The sequence below is a fragment of the Anas acuta genome, chromosome 1 (genome assembly GCF_963932015.1).
Source record: "Anas acuta chromosome 1, bAnaAcu1.1, whole genome shotgun sequence".
Classification (NCBI taxonomy): domain Eukaryota; kingdom Metazoa; phylum Chordata; class Aves; order Anseriformes; family Anatidae; genus Anas; species Anas acuta.
In genome coordinates, this window is record NC_088979.1 from 108,953,888 (window position 1) to 108,973,753 (window position 19,866).

Sequence of the window (19,866 nt, forward strand, 5' to 3'; positions counted from 1 at the left end):
GACACCTCCTAGCTGCACTGCTCTGACAACAGCAACCAGAGGCATCCAGTGCTACTACATGCCAAAGAGAAAAAAAGAAACTTCAACTACCTCCCTAAACCTCTTCAACACAGCGAGAGAGGAATCACAGGCTGAACTAGCCAGAATTCATCCGTTGCTTAGGACAGCACCAATAACACCTCCCGGCTGTATACTTAGGATAACACACGTAGGTGTTTCTGCAGTCTTCTCATGCAGAAACCTCAGGAACTCTTCCTCCTCTTCCCTAAGGGAAATTCAAGACATTTGAGGTTTAACAGCTGCAACAAACAGTCTTCTCTTACAAGAGAAAATATTCAGGAACAAGATAACAAGAGACACAGTTACTGAAACAGGATGAAAACACAGAACAAGCCTCTGGGGTCTAAGCACTGCCCTAATGACTGCAGACTGCTACTCTGAAAATCTGAATTCAAGTATACAGCTCTCATCATTGCTTGCAGATCAAATAGGAATGGCAAGATGCAAACGTTGCTGCCTGCAGAAGCAGTAATCTAAGCCACCATTTGTGAGCAACCTGCTAGCAATGCCACAGCCCCTGCAAAAGACAGAAATAAAAATCTGCAATTGCCCTTGATCTTGCATTCATTCCCCAGTAGATTACTGTGCTTAACCCAAACATCCCTATTTTTCTGTTGGGGGAGTTGAGTTCACAGTCTTTATTATACTTAACATGGCATGGAAATATATACTCTATTCAAATCTGATTGCAGACAAAGGAGATGGGCTAAATAAGGGGAAATCTTGCCCGGAGAAGTTGTGGATACCCCAACCCTGGAAATGTTTAAGGCCAGGTTGGATGGGGCTTTGAGCAACCTGGTCTAGTGGGAGGCGTCCCTGCCCATGGCAATAGGGATGGAATTAGATGGTTTTTAAGGTCCCTTCCAACCCAAACCATTCTAAGGTGCTATAATTCTACAAATAATGCCAGCTATGCTCCTTTAAAATAGTTTTAAGAACATTTTTTTCACTTATTTCACAGCCAAGAGGTACAGCAATTGTACAAAGCCAACTCAAAATTAGCAAATAATTTCGCCTGTACATGCAAAGAGAATGCAGATGCTAAATACATTATATAGACAGTGAAGTGTCATCAAAGCAAAGAAGGTAAAAATAGCGAAGTTATCTGTAAGATGACTAAGCAAATGGATTTTCAAAAATATACTTTCAAATACAACACCCTTTTCTTAGAGCTGCAGACATCCGTTTAGGTTTGTTAATTTCTCAATTCTTTCTTTTGATAATTTATTTTTGGCCTCTAGCTGTTTAACGCGCTGGTGTGCTTTCCCCAGAAGCCTCTCTGCATGCTACCCACACTCAAGACTCACATCCACGTACCAAGAACAATGTAGGAACTGGTGCTCATCACTTCTGCAACTATAGAGCACCTAACACAGCACTTCTATGGTCACATACATGTGTTTATTTTACACGAGAATAACATCCATCCATCAGAAAACTCGAGTCCTGCTTTCTCCCATCTTCACTTCTACCCCTTCCTCACCATCCTTGCAGATCCGGTGGGCCTTCAGGGCTCTGCTGATGGTTTCCAGGACTGACTCTTTTCATTATATAAGTCTTACTTCCAGCATTTTTACAGTCAAGAAACAGTCTACCTTTTTTCCAGGCCACTGCCCGGAGCAGGAGATGAGATTTTGTCACCTGAGGAACAGCTGTGGTTGGAAGAACCGCAAGCAGTGGAGCTCCTGCTGCTGGGGTGGGAGCTGCAGCTCCCAGCACCTCTCCCTCCACATGCTCTGCAGCATCCAAGCTCACAGGCAGTGCTCTTCTGCTCCTCTCTTCCAGCAACACAGATGCCTCCCTAAAGACAATTACCCTTCCCTCAGATTAAATCTCTTCAGGGATTTTGCTGGCCCCCACACAGCTGCAGTCACCGGTAGGCAGCACCTCCGAGGTTAACAGGGGTAGCTGCTGCTTGGCTGCATCTCCCAAGTTGATCCCATGTCATGGCAAAGCCCCGTACATGGCTCTCCTCCAGCCCCTTCTCATGGATGGGTGCTCTGAAGAGCCTGCTGGAAACCCAGCTCTCCTCCTCCAGCAGCCACACGCCAAACCCTGGGCTGCCCTTCCCAGCAAGTGGGTTTCCAAGGCTCCGAGCCATTACATCGAGATCATTAGGATGCTTTTAGTGACACATCCCAGTGGGCCTGCTAGTGCAGCTATTAGGTGTTTGAGGCACAATGATTCCTCTCTCACATTCACCCCCATCATCCCTATATCCTCCCTCAAAAACAACCCATCTGAACAACAGGAACAGCCTGGACCGCCCATTTTTTTTTCCATCCTGATGAGAGCTAAGAGATGCAGAGCGGTACGGGCAGGCCTCTGAAAGGCCACACACCTCTCCAAGGCACAGCTCCCCCAGCCCTGCCGTAGCTCAGCGTGGCCTCAGATGGCACAGCCACACATTAACTTCCCCCAGGAGGAAAGCAGCCTCCCTCACCACACCTCTGCTTTCAGACAGGCACAGATCTGAATAATTTCTCCTAGAAGCCCTGTCCTTCTTGCGTGGGTACAGTGCAGCAAGGTCCCTTACCAAGCTCCCTGAGCACCCAAGCCAAAGCAAACCCATGGCCTCACAGCAGGGAGGAGCGAGGGCTTGTTGACTTAAAGCACTTGCCAGCTACACACTCTGGATTAGATTTAAATGCCAACTAGCACATGGCACGGGACTGATTAGACATAGCAGCTCTACACATGCTGGTGACCCACAGATCAACTGTGGTACTGCAACAGCTGGTGCTGATGCAGGGTGCACCTGGGGTACACCAGCCCGCTCTGCACAAGGCAAGCATAGAGCTCAGGGTAAACATCCATTTTCCCCTGCCCCTAACACCAAAGGCAAAACCCATCAGGGAATAAGTCTCTTCCACGCTATGCTCCCAATGTGCGCAAGGGAAAGGTGCCCTGCTTGGTTAACAGCAGCAAGCAAGGCCTTGGCCCTAACACCATGCTTCCTCCCCACAATCCCCAGGACACCTTTTCAGTCACCCTCTCTATTTCAAGGATCCAGACACAGAGGCAGAGCACCTTTCCTCTGGAGACATCACAGATCAGAAGCAGCCCGGCACCGTAAGGGTGAAACCCTCCAGGCACCGTCTGCAGGCCACAAGCAGCCAGCAGAAAGCCGGGCGGTGGCACAGCACGGCGCCGGCCAGCGCCTCGCAGTGCTCGTGCCCTCATCGCAAAGAGCTTTATCACCCGAGCGGGTGGCTCAGCAGCAATCTCTGTCCCTCCTGTGCAGCGGGATCAGACAGCAGAGGAGGGAGGCTGGCGGGAGCTGAGGCAAAAGCTCGGGAGGCGGAGGGGGCAGAGGACCTGACGGGAGGAGAAGGGAGGGAGCAGCACGCGCTGAGCTGAGGAGATGAAATGATACGGTAAGAGGAGGCAGAGCACTCTGAAAGCACACCGGAGATAAACGCATTCAGATAATTGCTTAGAAGGGAATAAATATTAGTAAGTACTATAATTACCACGAACACTTTACAAAGCCGTACGAAGAAACATGACTAGGAGAAGGGCTGGCACACAGGCTTGTTGGGAGCTCCTATTTCAAGCTCGCAAGAAAGAACCAACAAGGCCTGACACCCGGGTTGGTAATTTCGGGCTGGCAGCCAGCCACAGCCCGTTGGCAAGATTGTAGGTACTGGGTAACTTGAGTTAATAAGTGCCAGACTCCAGCAGCACAGCTTTCTCGAGTAAAGAGCTCCTGGATGACTTCTGGCAACAGCCTTCTGCCTTCTCCCATCGCTCTTATTCATAGCCCAGCTCCACCTTCGCAGAAATTTGGAGCGGCCTGGGCAGGTTCCTACGTCACTGGTGACGATGCCGAATGGAGGCAACAGGATTTATCCAAGAAGTAAGGCCTCAGTTTACTCAAGCAGCCTAATCTCCATACCCACACTCTCATGAAATCAGAGCCTTTCTTTTCCTGAGAGGCAAACAGAAAACATTTTGCTTTTGGGGGGTCTCAGCATCGCACTCTGCAGTCTCCATTTCTCTACAGGCCTCAGCCACCACCCATTTCGCTCAGCACCCTCCTCAATGCCAAGCTCCTCATGCACACACACCAGACATTCAGCTCCACAGAGTCCACAGAACAACGCGTCTACCTCACCTCTGCTCCCGCTGCCTCTAACGAGCTTATCAGCCTCCATACAAAGGCCAAAACCCATAAAAGTGACAGTGTGTCGTAGGCAGAGAGATCAGGGACGTAGGTGGGGTTGAACCAACCAACAAGGGAACAAACAAACTCACTCCCCGGAAGGGCCAGATGCGGCACTCACTCCCCGCTACTCCCCTGTAATCACGAGGACTCCAGAAGGGAAGGAGTTTGCTGGGAAGCGAAGCTATCTGCGTATCTCCGCTTTTGAACTAGTCAAAAACAAAAACCAAACAAACCACAGAATACACCACTTGGCAGCGCCGCCACAGCCATGCATCAAAATCACCTCCAACCACGTCAGCCCTTGACAAGCTGTTTTGCAAGGGCCAGAAAAACAAAACCCAGCGCGCCAAACCGACCAAACAGGCGGCATGAGAGTAACACTGATGTTGCTCATGGTTGCACAGCTGCCCTGCATGGCGCTCTGCAACACACACTCCAGATCTGGCTGGTTTCTGCTATCCTGACAGGGGCAGCTTCGTGGCCAGAAGCTGCTCAGGAACCTCAGCAGCAGCCTTAGTGCTTCCTGACCAGTAAAGCCCTGCTGCTGCCAGGACCAGGAGAGGTGAAGAGCTATGAAGTTTTTCAAGTCCCAAATGGAAGCAAAAGCTTGGCAGGAGAGAAGCTGGTTGAGGGTGGAGTTAAGTACTGCTCTGGGATAAGAGGGTGAAGACAGACCTCGCTATCTACACATGGTTCGCTTGCACTCAGGAGTCTTTCAGGCTTTGAAAGCTATGGGTGTGGTGGTTAAAGGCCCAGCACTTGGCAAGATCCTGCCTCCAGAGCCTGCCCTCATCTACCTAAGCAGCTGGGTTCATCACCTCACTTCCCCTCCCCGTGCTTTCTGGCTGCCCATCTTTTCCCCACTCCCACACCTGAGAGCTGCCTCTTCCTTCCTTGCAGACCTGCCACCCAGCAAGAGCTGGACCTGCCAACACCAAGCAACAGCCAGAAAGCCACAGAAGCAGGGCTGCTTTTAAGCACTTGTGCAAGTACTGTGCAGCAGAAACTGAAGTCCTGAGCGGCAAAGCCTCTCCCTTTTCGAGAAAAGCTTCCCATCCTTTCACAGAGATGGCTTGGTTTTGTGCTCGTGTTCAATTACTCTCAGATTATTGAAATGCGACTTCAGCAGCAGCTAGAAAGGCAAGATTTCCTCTTGTCTCCTTGCCATTTTCTACTTAAACCTCCTAATGACAAAAAGCTTGCTAACATGCATCACTGGAAACATGCTCTCAATACACTAATGGGGACAGGGTGAGCAACAGGTTAGAGCTGGTAGTGACATAAATGCAGGGCAGCTGCCCTAGGCCCATAGCGGGCAGCTGCAGACTCAACTTCTTTGCCCTGCAATTTACTCAAACCCCACATTGTCTGGAGAGGCATTGACTTGAGCCTCTGCATAGCTGATGGGAAACAGATGCTGAATGTCACCAGACATTTAACCAGAGAACCATTCCTTAAGAGCATTTCATGGAATAGAAAATAGATGGCAATACAAAAATGGTGTCGAGACAAATTTAGCAGGTTATCATTAAGGAGTATTTAGTAACTCAAAAGCCAGAGGCAAATCATAACGCTGCAGTTTTCCAGACACTGGCTGGAGGGCCTGAACATCCTTGGTACGAGCAGACAAGTCGCATCACGAGCAGAAGAACCCTAGCAACAAGAAGAAAACTCAATTGCGCTTTAAAAGCTTTCCCCTTTCTTTCAGGCAGTTTTCCCAGCCTAGTAAGCTTCTGGGCAGGGTCTGAAGATCGCTATCTGTCACACAGTGAGGAGCATGCTTCCAGCTTACAGCACTCTCGGATTCATCTGAGTTACACCACCTAAAACACCTCTGGTTTCATACTAGTCTGTATAACCTTTGTGACAACGGCTGGAGTGTCACTGACTTTGCAGGAGTACAAAAGAAGACTGAGACAGAAGGAAGGAGGGAAGAAAAAAAAAAGAAAAGAAAAGAAAAATCACTTTCCTGGTCCTAAAAGTTTGCTAAGTCTCCCAACACTGAAGCACTCTCCTTCCCAAACTCCATGTGACCTCCCCCCCTGTGAAGTCTGTGTGTCTGTTTATTCCGCCTTTCACTTTACATAATGGGTCTGGTTCCAAGTACACATTCGATTTACAATAAAAACCGCTTTAATAAAGTAATCTAACCTGACGGAAGGTCAACTAGAAGACAACAATTCGCATAAACCAAAACCTCCTGTGTAAATAAACAGGATTTGCTGGAGCCTCAGGATGTCACGCAGCCTGGCCAAGACTGAAGGGATGGAGCCTCCCTCCGAGGAATCCCATTTGGGGACGGGAAGAATTACACCTGGGGATGTGCACAAGAGGAGCTTTCCAGCCCAGCACAGACAGCTGGGGCAGGCATAGCAAGGCAGCCTCCGCCGCACAGCCTCTGCCTGACATCCCGAGGCTCACCCCAAAAGAAACATGGTCCAGGTCCTGCAGCACGCACCTGGGTGACCTAGGGGCAGTGAACACAGGGTGACAGCAGCACAACGGGCTTGCAAAAGGAAGCTCACGGCGGAGCACTTCGGGCAGACACAGATGGAGCAAGCATGATCTTGGCCACTGATGCTAACAATGCATCTGGGAGCAGATGAGGCTCCCGCGACGCTCCTGGGCCGCTAGCTTCGGTAAACAAACAACCCCAAAGCCCGCGTGTGCAAACACCCACTCCATCGTTTCTCCGTCAGCAGCAGTGAAGCAGGAGAGAGCAATAGCAGAGCGCTTCGGCAGCGCTTGGCAGCTCCCCAGCCAGCACCCCTTCCCCACCAGGCGAGCTCTGCCGGCAGCCAGGCCTGTAAGATCATCCCCCATCTCCCCGGGAGTCACCCCTGCGTCATTATTTCACTCCAACATGCCATTTACAAGTGATCTGCAGTTTCAAGACCTTCCGCAGGCTGTACTCCCCTCCAGGAATCGCAAATAAATCACCAATTACTATGCATGAATAGAGAGAGGAAGAGGGTAATGAGTCTATGTACATATATACATATGCAATGTTTGAACACAAAGAGCTGTAAATTGCATTCACAGGTGGCATTCTGGATACTGCAGGAGACTCAAAGACAGAACTATTCATAAACCAGTCACCAACGTGAATGAATTCAGCATTCCCCAGAAGCCTATTGTGTTTCCTATATATTACACCATAAATATGAGTAGTATCAGACTTCGCATCCCCGCAAAAAAAGAAAAAAAAGAAGGTAAATCTTACAACTACACATAGGATTAGCACTGGCTGGCACAAGTATTAATGGTCTCCTCGCTGCATGAGGATTATTTACAGCACTTGCTCTATTTTCCCATTTTGTACTTGCTGTGATGAAGTGCCACTTGTTTAAAGAACCCTGTAACAAACACTGCAGCGAGAGGGGGAAAAAACAGCAGAGATCTACAAATGTTACACCCACGTGCCAGATGTGGGTTTTCAAACCCCGGGTTTCCAGTTACTCGGATCCCGTTAGCTAGTTAATGCTTGATACGTTGCATTAAATCATCCGCCGGCTCTTTGCATAACCGCGACTCCTCCTTCGGTAATTCTGATGAGTTTGCAAAACGGTAAGGAAAAATCGAGTTGTATTTCTTCTCCTGTACACTCAGCCCACAGTATCTTATCCTCACATTCTAGCATTAACAGTACTTGTTTGGAAAGCTAGTGCTTTCCTACCCAGCCCAAGATTTATGCTACAAAGCGAGGCTTTTTACTCCCAGCCTCTCCCCCTGTAAGTCACCGATGTCTCAGCTTCACACACAGCAACCTAAAACCACTTCAGCACAACTCAAGGCTTTGAGTCGCGCATCTCTGGCCTTGTTAAAACCACTGGAAAGCACCCAGAGACGGCTCAGCACCACCATGGGGTGCCTTGCACAGGCCCCTGGGTCCCACTCGTGCACCTCCTCGGGAAGCCTTCGGCAAGGCAATGCCCTCTGCTGCTACACGGCCACATCGGCCAGGCACGCTTCGGGGCGACGGGCTGCTCGCTCCATATTAGGAGCACTTAACCCAGGAGAAGGGTGTTATTGCTCCTCAGCCAGGGAGATCTGGTGTGCAAATGCAAGGCAGCAAGCGAACGCTGCTCATCTACACCCATCTTGTGGGCTACGTATGGCAGGCTGCCCGTAGCAGCGGGGCAGAGGCACCCTGGATAAACTTAGCTTTAAGATGGTTACTGTCAGGGAACCCAAAGGCGAAAGCTACTGGTTAGGGGAAGTTTGAACCCTCTCCAAAACCATTTCAAAGAGTTGCCTCTCTTTCTCTTTCCTAAAGAAGGACAGGCGGCGTGAGAAACCACATGCAAGCGTGCACAAACGCAGATCAGAGACACGGGAGCACGGCTGTGACTTAAGATGTAGTTTCCAAATCACAGAGCAGGTACGTGACGATTCCTAAGGCAGGATGACCGCCAGCCTCGCCACTGCTTCCCCAGCATGAGCCCGAGCAGAAAATCTGCCCAACGAAAAGGCGACTCCGAGGTGGCTCCGTACACACGCAGGCACCAGCAGCGTGAGGGTGCTGTGTGTGCTGTCTTTGCTACAACCGCTCCTATTGACTCATCGGGGCTCAGCCAGGCTCGCAGGCTGCCGCAAAGAAAGCAGCCTCGCAATTGTCTCCCGTTCTGCCTTGCCCAAATTTGCCGGGGGGGGATCTCGCACGGCGACGGCAGCTCTCCCCCAGCAGCGGGATCCCGAAGCGCTTCGCAGGGCGGCGTGCGGGCACTCGCGGGACGGGACGCGACAAACCCCGGCGCTTCGGGGCTTGGGGCACACGATGTCCCGGCACAGGGCAGCCGATGCGGGCGGGCAGGGACGGAGGAACTACCGGAGGAGTTTGGAGAGGCGGCACGGAGCAGCCCAGCCGCCTTTCACACCGCGGGGGCTGCCTTCTGCAAGGGTCCCCCCCTTACCCCGCCAGAGCCCCATACTGCTCCCCCCAGCCCTGCCCCTCGCCCCAAAAAGGGGCACCTGGCTCCGGCCACCCCCTGGGGCTGCCAGGGGAGGCGAAACCCTCACCCCCCCCGCAGACATCCTCCTCCCCTCCTCCCTCCGCCTCGCCGGAGCCGCGTCCCCAGCCCCCGGGGCGGGGTGGGGGCGACCCCCGGGGGTCCCGCCGGCACTCACCGAGGCAGAGGAGCAGCAGCAGCGGCGGGGCCAGGTGCGGCGGCGGGGTCGGCATGGCTGCGGGGCTCCGGGAGCCTCTAGGTCCCGCCGCTGCCGGGGCGGGCGTCGGGCCGGGCCCGGCGGCACAAAGGGAAGGCGGCGGGGCCGGCACGGGGAGGCGCCAAGGCGGGCGGGGGCATCGCCCCCGCAGCGGGGCGGCCGCCGAGCCTCCCCCTCTCCTCCTCCTCCTCCTCCTCCTTCTCTTTTTCTCCCCTCCTCTCCCCGGGGAAGGAGGCAGGAGGATGGGGGGAGAGCGCCTCGGCGGCGCAGCACTTCAAAAAAAAAATAAAAAAAATCTCTCTATGAAAACAATACCGCTAATACCGGGAGAGGAGGGGGGTGAAAGGCCAGCCCCGCGGCCGCAAAGTTCCCCAAAGCAGCGGGGCCGCCCTCACCTGCCCGCCCGCCCGGCGCTGCCGCCGCCGCGGGGTGCCCGGCGCTTCCTCCCCGCCGCCAAACTCCTCCCCCGGCCCGCCCCGGCCCGCCCCGCTCCCCCCGCCGGGGGGCGAGGGCTGCGGGACCCCCCCCGAGCCGGGGGCAGCCCCCCGAGGGGTGGGAAGGGGGCTGGGGGCGTCCCCCGCTGCCCGCCCGGGTCGGGGTAGGCGCTCGGGAAGGGTTCGCCCACCCCGATGTGAAGCCGAGGTTGTAAAGGGTAAAGCGGGTTTCTTTGTTTTTAGGGGAAGGGGGGCTGCGAGATGAGAAGGGTCCCCAACGCCCCCCCCCCCCCCCGGTGCCGGCGCTCCGGGAGGGCTGCCCCCGCCGGCGGTGGGATTGGGATGCTGCCGCCGGGCGTCGGCGCCGGGCGAGCACGGAAAGTGCAGGCAGGGAGCGCTGAAACGCTCGCTAGGGCAACACGAGGGACCGGGGGGCTTGTTCGAGACCTGGAGATGAAGGACGCCCTTCTCAAGGGCACAGATGCTCGAACGCCCTTGTGAGTGAAGCCCCTGTTTGCTCGGCTGCTCATAAAAGTAAGAGAGAGATCAGGAGTGGCAGCAATCGCAAAGCAGGTACCCTCCCGGCACTCTGCTCCCGCACGGACCCTGTGCAGGAGACCCTTCTGCCTGTGCACTGGGTCCCAGATCAGGCCTGGGTGCTGCAAATGCAGGAGCCCAACCTGCCCGTGCCACGCCAAGGCAGTCCCAAGCCTCCCGGTACGACCTGCCAAGTCCCTAGGAGCTGCGCACGCAGGACTCAGAGCTGTCGGTACTGCCACATGGACTCGTTTCCCGGCACGGTGGCTGTGGCAGATCCAGTGGTAGCTAGCACCTAGTGACCTAGCAAATTCTGTTTCTGCAGGCTAATAACGTTAAGCTGTGACATTTTCAGAGTGGGAGGTTTAATTTGCAGCTTTGTCATGCTCGGAGAACAGAGGAGCCGGAGAGCAGAATGACTGGGGAAGAGCGGAAGAGAAAGGGTTAGCGATGGCTTTGCGCTGAAAATGAAGCTCACGCTTTGGCCCTTAAGCTTTAATTACATCTAGACTGCCTTCAAGTGAGACTTGGAAAAAGAACAGAGGTGATGATAAGAGTTGATGGAAAACACCAGTCTATTTGCCTTCTCTCTTAGGTGATTTTGGGGCTGAAACGTCACGCAGTGCGATATCACTGAGCTTGCTTAGTATTGTTGGCGTGCAGTCTCCTATTATAAGGCCTCATGAACAAGCCCACGAGTATTTAGAGCAAGCACTGGGGGGCTAATTTGAAGAAAACCTTCAGCGTTTCTAAATGTATGCAGGATAAAGATCTTTAATGCTTCAAACGATGTATAACTAGAGAAATAAATAAAAGCAACAGGGGGAAAAAAAAAAAAAAAAGGAAGTGAACTAAGAAATACAGGGCACAGGATGGGGAAAAAACATTTGCTCAGGATACACTGAATGAGAAGGAAATATTAAAGCTTGGTGATACCAGCAGGGTTTTCTAGATGGAAATGGATATAGACCAGGGACCCATTCTGTTCCTGTCTAGACAAATTATTTCCATCTCAGGCTGGAAACACTAGCATGATTCAGGTGAGCTCCCAGAGCAGTTCAGGGAAAAGCTGGGAGCAGAGCCCTGCTTTCCTTGCTCTGAATGCATTGCTTTCACCAGCAGAGCCTGTTGCAAGACAATTTGAGGTGAATTTGGGTGCGTTCTTAGTTTTTACAGTACGTGTGACTGCACAACGTAGGAGCCTAACAGAAGCACAGAAATGCCCTGCAAAAATGTTATCGGAGATTCACTAAACATTCACATCCTCTTCAAAGAGCTCTCGCAGAGTATTGCATTAATGCACAGTAACAATAAAAATATAAAAAGACCATGGAAATGACATTATAGCATTATAAGATTAATCCAATTCCAGTCAAATTAGATTATAACAAGAACTGCGTGTGCTAAAGACTATTAATGGGAACCTGCGTTTCAAAAGCCTCATCACCTTTGCGCTTGTTCTCCCGCCTGACCCCAATAATAAAAATAGCTTAGCGTTCACCAGGGCGCTCCTCCTCAGAGGACGTTGCAAACACTCCCCAACTTCGGAGGAAAACATCCTCCCCAAGCCTGCGTCAGTGGGGAAACCGAGTTAGCGCTTGGGTTCAGCCAGGCATTTCTGGCTGCTGGTGGGGCTCCTGCTCCCTGGGGGCGTCCGTCCGTCTGTCCCTGGGTTTGTTCCTGTGCCCGAGGGAGGAGGAAGGAGATGGTGGTCTGACAGACGCGCCTTTCAAGCACGCGGCGGCCACGAGGAAGCTCTCAGGAAGGCAGGCCCGGGCTGCCTCGTGCTCACAGCACAATCGGGCCATTGAGCAGCACCTTCCCCTGAAGAGGCCGTGCATTGAGGCCTCGCCACGTGCTTGCTCGCTAGCAGCGGGGTGCTGAAATAGCCCAGGCAGGGTGACCACGGGCAGTGCTCCCACCCACCCTGCCTCTTCTAGCACCAGCAGCCCCCAGGGTGTCCACAGCCCTAGCGAGATGGGCGGCTGCTGTGCAGACAGGGACGTGAGGGTGGATTTCCTCCGAACTGCCAGGAGCTGTTGTAATGCAGCAGCTGTGATGGGGAGTTGTATCTTTTGCCCTGGGGAAGCAAAGGGACATCCACACCCTGACTCCGGGTGCTCTGCTCACCCAGTGTGCGGCAAGAGTAGTGGCAACACAGCACAGCAGCCAGGGGACTGGGCTCAAGCAGGCCCCAGACTTATTTTTGGTGAGGCTGGAGGCTCCCCACTCCTCCTCAAGTCAGGAAGAGTGATCTCCTGCCTGCACAGAAGGAAAGCAGATATGGGGAAAGAGATGAAGGGGAGGTTAAACTGCAGCTGCAGGATTGACCTGCTGTGAGGGACTGCCTCCGAGCAGAGATGGATGGTTTAAAAGAGCATCACTCAGAGAAGGTTGTGCCCGCACACACATCTGTCTCCTCTTAGAGGCCACCTCAGAGCTGCAGATTGAGCAATCAGAAATCAAATCATGCAGAAAACAAACAAACAAACAAAACCCACACTTTTTAACAACGTCCTATGTGATTTGTCCAAGACCATGCAAGAAAATCCACAGAAATCAGGATCCTTTGGCCTGAAGATGTGCACGGGGGATGTCATGATCCAGTCAAACCTCCTCTGCCACATTGCTGAAAGGGAGAGGAGACACACCTACAGCTCAGGGGCATGGAGGGGACAAGTGGCCACGGCCATTTAGCTGAGCTGAAACAATTCTAAAAACATTTTCTCCAGCCCTTATTTACACTGCAAAGTTTTGCACACTGGTTTCACCCAGAGGAAAAAGAAGATATTTATATTTAATGGCCAACATTTAAGCTCCTTTAAAACGATCTGAGAGGTTGCAGTTGGAACAGAGATAAAACCCTAACTGCCCTGGTACAAAGCAGCGGTACTGCCATCGCAGGAAAGCTGGCAACCACAGCCAGGCTGAGTATCTGGGTCTAGTGCAGCTGAGATTGCCCCCTGGGACCAGCTCGCTGCTCCGTGGATGGCACTGAGGCAGTTCCCAGGCTGCTGCTGGTGAAAGGAATTCCCATTTGTACCCTGGGCAGAGGGATGAGGAGAGAGAGAAAGAGGGGGAAGCAAAAAAAAAAAAAAAAAAAACAAAAAAAACCCCAACCCTATGCAAAGATAGATCAACGTGTTTCCAGATTTTCAGGACATCTGTCAGCAAGCACCAGAGTGTATGGCAGCTAATCCCTTTGCAGATTTTAACTGTTGCTTGACAGAAGAGTATGCCAATTTTTTCCTAAATGTCCCCACGTATGAAGTTGTGGTCTGCCTGAGGTTATGATCTGTCTGCGAGGAAAAACATGACACCACTGGCTTGGAACACGTGCAGAGCAAACGATGTTTGCCGAAGATGAAGAAGCCCACAGGCAAGGTGGCCACCCAACTGCTTTCTAATCCTACCTCCTAAAGCCAAGCTCAAGTCCCAGGTTTGTGATGTTTTGCTGGTTAATTCAGATTTCCCTGTGATTTGCATGTGCCACAATGAGATAGGTGAGTAAAAGGTTGGATTCAAGCCTCAAGCCTCGTGATAACTGGTGGAGCAGCAGTTCCTTTTCATTTACTTGTTTACACTGGGAAGAAAAGCAACATAGAGAAATGGGCAAATAGGCATTTCCAGCATCAACCAGAAAAAAAAAATATGGATTTTTCATTAGTACCAAGAAAAAAAAAAAATCACCTTTGCCAAGCAGACTTTCAGCCTCTTATCCCACAAGACTTTGAACTCCTGGTTGCACTTCACGTTTTTCCACAGAATCATTTTGAAGAAAGAAAATCAATTTCCTGGCTGGATCTAACACCGTGGGACTCTTTGGGTGTGTCTGAATTCTTTCTAAACGGTCCTGGGCAACTGTACAGAAAAAAAAAAAAAAAGCAGTTTCTCTGCTACTGTCATTTATCCTGAAACATTTCTTTCATCCAGTTAGCTATGATAAGCACTTTGATTGTTACTCTGGATGAAGTATGTAATCATTAGACTTCAGAGTCCACACCTTCATTTCTGTGATTGAGGCCAATACATAATGCATACCTCTCTCAATATTGGCCTGACAGCAGATTTCGGAAGATAGCAGCGACTCTGTTTGCATTTTGCTGTGGGCGTTGGTCACCTTTATGTCATAACCAAATGATTTGGGAATCATCTAGGAGGGAGAAGTCCAGGACACCATTCCCTTACTCACAGGATTGTTTTGCACTTTACATAGAAGAATCACTATCTAAAACCTAAAATATTCATGACAGCAGGAATGAAAGCCCAGAAGTCTCACCTTCTGCCTGGACACTGAATGTTAAATTTCAAGACTTGCTCCCCCATTCATCCCCTCCCCCAGATTGTTCTCTTCAAAAAGAAAAGGCCCTGGGTGTCCTGGCAGACACCAAGGTGAACACGAGCCAGCAGCGTGCCCTTGCTGCAAGGGAGGCTCTGATGGCATCCTGGCTGCATTAGGAGCAGTGCTGCCAGCAGGTGGAGGAACGTGAAGCTTCCCCTCCGCTCAGCACTGGTGAGGCCACACCTGGGGCACTGGGGCCAGTTACAAACTGGAACACGTGAGGTGCCAGCTGAACATCAGCAGCACCTCCTTACCATGCAGGGAAGTGAGCACTGGCACAGGCTGCCCAGAGAGGCTGTGGGGTCTCCCTCCTTGGAGACTTTCACAGGCCGCCAGGACATGGGCCTGAGCAATGTGCTCTGGGTGTAGTGGCTGTGGAGATCAAACAGGAGATATGTAGGCTCACGGGTCAGTGATGGGTTTTGGACTCAGGTAGTGAGGAGCCCTGCTTTGGTTTTGGTCTCAGCTTTCCTCAGGGTCACAAAGCTTTGTGGTTCAATCCTTCTCCCACCGCAGGCAGGCCTGTCAGTAAAAAGAAAAAAAAAAAAAGCAAGCCTACACCCCCGGAACCAAACGGAGTCAAGAGCCCTTTCTGAAGAGCCAGGAATACTTCTCTCCCCCTCCTCCTTACTGTCACCACCTGCCCTGGTGAGGCTGGGAGAAGTGGCAACAGATCTACAGGATGCCTACTGCCAGGTGGATTCACTGTCCACAGCAAATGTCTTTCCCGCAGACTTGTTTTAGGATAAAAAGTTAACTAGTGCGCTCCTCTTTGCCTTGGTTTCAACCCCAACAGGAAAAAGTAGTGCGCACTGAAGCATCTCACAGCTTTTTGGCAAGTGCCCCTGCCAACAGCGGAGGAGCTGCCTGTCACTGCGCTGGCACTCGGACCGGGCTGCATGAGCGCAGAGACAGACCTCACGTCGGAGGTCAGGTCTGGTACATCATCGTGCTCCTGAGGCAGAAAGCAATCAGGAAAAAATACTCAAAGCACCCTGGAAGAAACACACCACAGTGGGACATTTGCAAGCGTGTCCCAGACCAGAGACAGAGCCTGGGAAGGAGCAAGGCAGGAGTTTCGTAATGCAATCAGCAGATAGCTCCATTTCCACTTCAGCAGTCAAACACAACGGTGTTATAACGCAAACATGCCATCACCAGGCTATTTCACAACTCACACAGATGGGATTGTCCTTCACATTCATCGTAGGGAGCCTACCCGTAGCAGCAGGACGTGAGTCACCCTGTGGCAGTGGGGTGATTTTGGAAGCTGTCATAGTCCCTAGGAGCAACAAGCACGGAGCAGGGCCCCCACGTAGGTGGGGTGGAGAAGGGGAGAGGAAGTGCCCTGATTCACAGTTACTGAGTGGCAAGGAGAGCAGCAGCAGCTACATGTGGAAAGAGGAGCACAAAGAAGCCACGAGGCAATGTTAGTCATTGTGATTAAGCCACTGGAGTGTCTACGTTTGCAGTTATTTTGTTTACTTACCCGTGGCCACACATAAGAGCTTCGGAGAAATGTGAAAAGGGATGACAACGGAGTATCGCGGGTGTCCACAGAAGCCTCCTCACTGGCAGGAATGGTTGTGCAAGTACAAACCAGCAATGTTTGTGTGAAGAACTAGGAAGGGAAGGTCAGCACAGGCCTCCATGCTTTCTAAGTTGTTTGGGAAAGGGCAGCACAAGAACAGCTGAAGAGATCTGAGGGTGTGAAAAGACAAGGCAAACAAGGGAGAAGCAAAGGAGGAGACAAAAAGCCAAGCAGAGGGGGATAACCCAGCCCAGCATCGTTAGAAAGAGTGTCTTCAGAGCATTAATTCCCTGTCGAGGCCCACGGATAGGATACTGGCTGTTATGAGATGGTCTAGCGCCTGGACGAGTGTGTGGATGGCTAGGCAAGGCTGCACATCAGCGGTGTGACACAAGACAAGATGGGGTGGGTGGGAAGACAGCAAGGCCCTGAGTGCAGGCCAAGTGATGTGGGGCAGGGATAGATACCATGAGAGGCACTGGTGGGGAGGACTGGGAGCAAGAACAGGCTGGTGTTAGCACTGCTGAGCATGAGCTTCTGACAGCCATCTGTAACAAAACAAAGAAACAAAATCATGTTTTAGTTTGGGCTGAAGAGGACGGACACAAAGATGAGAGTCTGATTTGTGATCAGCAGAAGGACAGTGGCTGGACGTTTGTTGGTAGATGAGGATGGGGATCAGAGACAGCTCCTGTTCTACCCACTCAGAACAAGACAGCTGTTGAGCAAAGAAGGTGGTAACCTGAAGGACCACAGGTTTATTTAATCTCCATGGCAGCATTTCCACCTAAGGTGCCCTGCAGGGCCTGAAAAGAAAGCGTCTGTGCTGAGAGAGATAAAGAAAAATAAAAAAAAAGCAGGATCAACCTATTTTCTGCATCTTCCTCCCCACACAGGTCGGTCTGCAGCAGCCCCACAGGAGGTATGGCCTGAAAGGATCAGCAGCGACGCCTCACCTTCAGCACACAATGGTCCTAAACTGCTTAGGGAAACCACCAGCCCTCTCACAGGGCAGCACAAACACAAGGTTTTGCAGGATGAGGCTTGGAGCAGGGCGCAGTGGGATCAGCGTTACGAAGGACTCATCACGCCAACCTATCCCATTTGCAGCACAGACCTAGCAGTCCTGCCAGACAGCAAGCAGCATAACTAGGTAGAGCTTCCCAGAAGGGAAATTACAGTCCAAATGCATTTTCTGTATAGGAAATCCAAAAGAAGAAGGAGGAAAAAAAGAAGCCCTTATCTATATTTATAAGATGAAGCTTTTCCTACACGAATAAACCTCTTAACACATTTTTCTGGGCGCTGAGGTTATATATTTAATAGGTTTTTCTGGTATCACTTAAAAGTAGATCACCACCATGCAATGACGCCTGCTGCACTCTTTTTCTGGCATCCTCACTAGCTCCCTTCACCCGTGCCCCCCGTAACTAGAGCACCGCGTGTTATTCTCACCAGACAGCGAGAGGATTTTTCCTTTACTGAGGAACCTTTCCTATGGAGACACTCGATCACCTCCTTTTCTTTGGTCCTCCATGCTTTCTTCTTTCCAGCTAAACAAAGAAAGGAGCAGACAATCCCTGGAAGAGAAGGGAAAGCAAGAATCCTCCTGCTAACTTTTCATTACTCTCCTGGGGCTGCAAACCAACACTTCTGCCCTCAAGCACGGATCATAGAAAGCAGGAACTTGTACAGGCCTCCAGCAAGGTGAGAACCAGGCCCCCTGCACCATGGACACATCCATCCTAGTGCCAGCAGTTCTGCATTGCTATGTGGAGGGCAGAGCTCTTAAAAACCTTTAACAGGAATAAGTATAGGTAACCACAGAAAGAGAGCATCCTTCATCTCTAGAGCCAGCTCTGTGCAGAAGTGCTTTGTGCACTCCCAATTTCCACTTTTCAGACTTGCCACTTGGACTTTAACCTCTTTCCCCTTCCTGCTACATTGTGGGCAGAAGTTTCATTTTGTTGCTTTATTGCCTCTCCCCTCCTTATTAAATACAATAAGTTAAAACCTCTGTCGTTACAGCCATCTCCCGGGAGGGAAGAACCGTGTTACTCCGGTGTCACTCCTGTGCTCCCAACCTAGGAGAAGAAAAACAGTGGGACTGCTCTCCTTTGCCTCTGCAAGGAATAAATATTTTGCACTGATTCTTGAGCTGTAGCTCACTGTAGGCTTCTCTCTGTTTCCTCCATCCACTTCCCACTCTTCAGGACAAAATAACTGCCTCTTCATCTCAAGAGATTTATCTATTCACTTTCGTGCATGGACAGAAAAAACATTTCTTCCCCCGCAACAATGCAGCTAACTCTGGGGTAGAGCATGACAGCTATTTCACAGCACAGAAGGGGTGGCAGGGAAAATGCAGTTGTTTTTGCCTGTAGAGATGGAACGGCAGATTGGAATGGCAAAAACTGCAATTTAACTGGAACCTTGAGAAATCCTTCACGGTTTTCATAATTTAGTCCAAAGGAAAAAAAAAATCTGCCTGTAGAGGCTGGATCGCCAAAGCACAGGCTGACTCAAAGGGAAGGGCTCTGTTTGGTGAAGCATAACACTATCTACTATAGCACCCACATATTTCTTAGAAGTTTTTTCATCTCCCAAGTGAGTAAGCCTATTTCTGCTTACTTGTGAAACCAGGCAAGCTCGAAGGCAGGAGCATGAGGCTTGCAGGTTAACTAGGAAAGGTGTGGGTCACTGCTTCTTCCCATGCCCCAGATGCAGCTCACAAGACAGCCATCCCATCTTACCTGCTTAGAGGGTGTGATACTCCCATGAGAGCTGATCACAAGCACTTTTTCACCTGGTATTTCTAACGTAGGCATTAGCCAGCACTACCCCTTCTCCCCACCGCCACCACCACCATTTCCCTGCCCAAACCTGCTCCAGAAAATGAAGGCTCAGCAGAACTGTGTCCCCATCGAGGCTGGATGAGGGACTATCAAAGAGCACAGTAAGGTGAAAGCGCCCAAGTTATCACACTGATTGGCTCGGTGTAATTATCTGCTCAAGATGCTGCGGATAATTTGGGTGTTCTGAGCTCCTGAGCAGGCAGAAGCAAACCCTCTCGACACAAGTAGGAGTGGAAGGTCAGCAAAAGACAGCCTTTAGCAGGACCCCTTAAAGGATTACTGTTCACCTATAAGGTATTAAGGAGAGCAGATATTCCGTGTGTACCCTTGAGCAGAAATCCAGCTGACAGCCCTCCGCCGCCTTTGCCCCCAGCTTCTTTCTGCGCCCCTCGGGCAGGATGAGCACTGGGAGCTGCACACACACGCACATCTCCACGTGATGCTGAGCATCAGGAGGGAAAATACTCTCCTCTGCTTGGCACAGCACAGGGAGCCCCAGCTCCTGTGCAGCTCAGAAGAGCACTGGATGTCCTTGCTCCTCCTGGTAGCATTTCATGGTACCGGGTGCTGGAGGCTCACAGCCCCACATCCTGCATGGAACAACACAGGGCTGCCTGAGAGAGCTCCCAGGAGGTGAAGCAAATGATCTAGGGCACCCTGCATGGCTGTTACAAGCAAAACCTGAGGACTCACAAAGGCAGACACCTCTCCCACTGCCAGAAATCAGCTCCAGGGAAGATGCAGGATGTGACTTCCAGTTACACCCAAGCCAC

General features: G+C 51.4%; 1 protein-coding gene and 1 long non-coding RNA gene across 3 annotated transcripts in view; both read right to left on the minus strand.

Moving 5' to 3' along the window:
* Nucleotides 1-9,783, minus strand: part of IGSF3 (immunoglobulin superfamily member 3) — an 81,135-nt gene extending 71,352 nt beyond the window's left edge. Inside the window, exon 1 of the mRNA XM_068691903.1 lies at nucleotides 9,356-9,783. Coding sequence (XP_068548004.1) covers nucleotides 9,356-9,410 — 55 coding nt within the window. The 5' untranslated portion in view covers nucleotides 9,411-9,783. The remainder of the gene's footprint in view (nucleotides 1-9,355) is intronic.
* A 301-nt stretch (nucleotides 9,784-10,084) lies between these two features.
* The window catches only part of LOC137861003 (uncharacterized), a 37,249-nt gene continuing 27,467 nt past the window's right edge, over nucleotides 10,085-19,866 (minus strand). For both annotated transcript variants that reach the window (XR_011099303.1, XR_011099304.1), the window contains 2 exons: nucleotides 14,056-14,226; nucleotides 10,085-13,948 (listed from right to left, as the gene is read on the minus strand). This is a non-coding gene — a long non-coding RNA (uncharacterized lncRNA). The remainder of the gene's footprint in view (nucleotides 13,949-14,055; nucleotides 14,227-19,866) is intronic.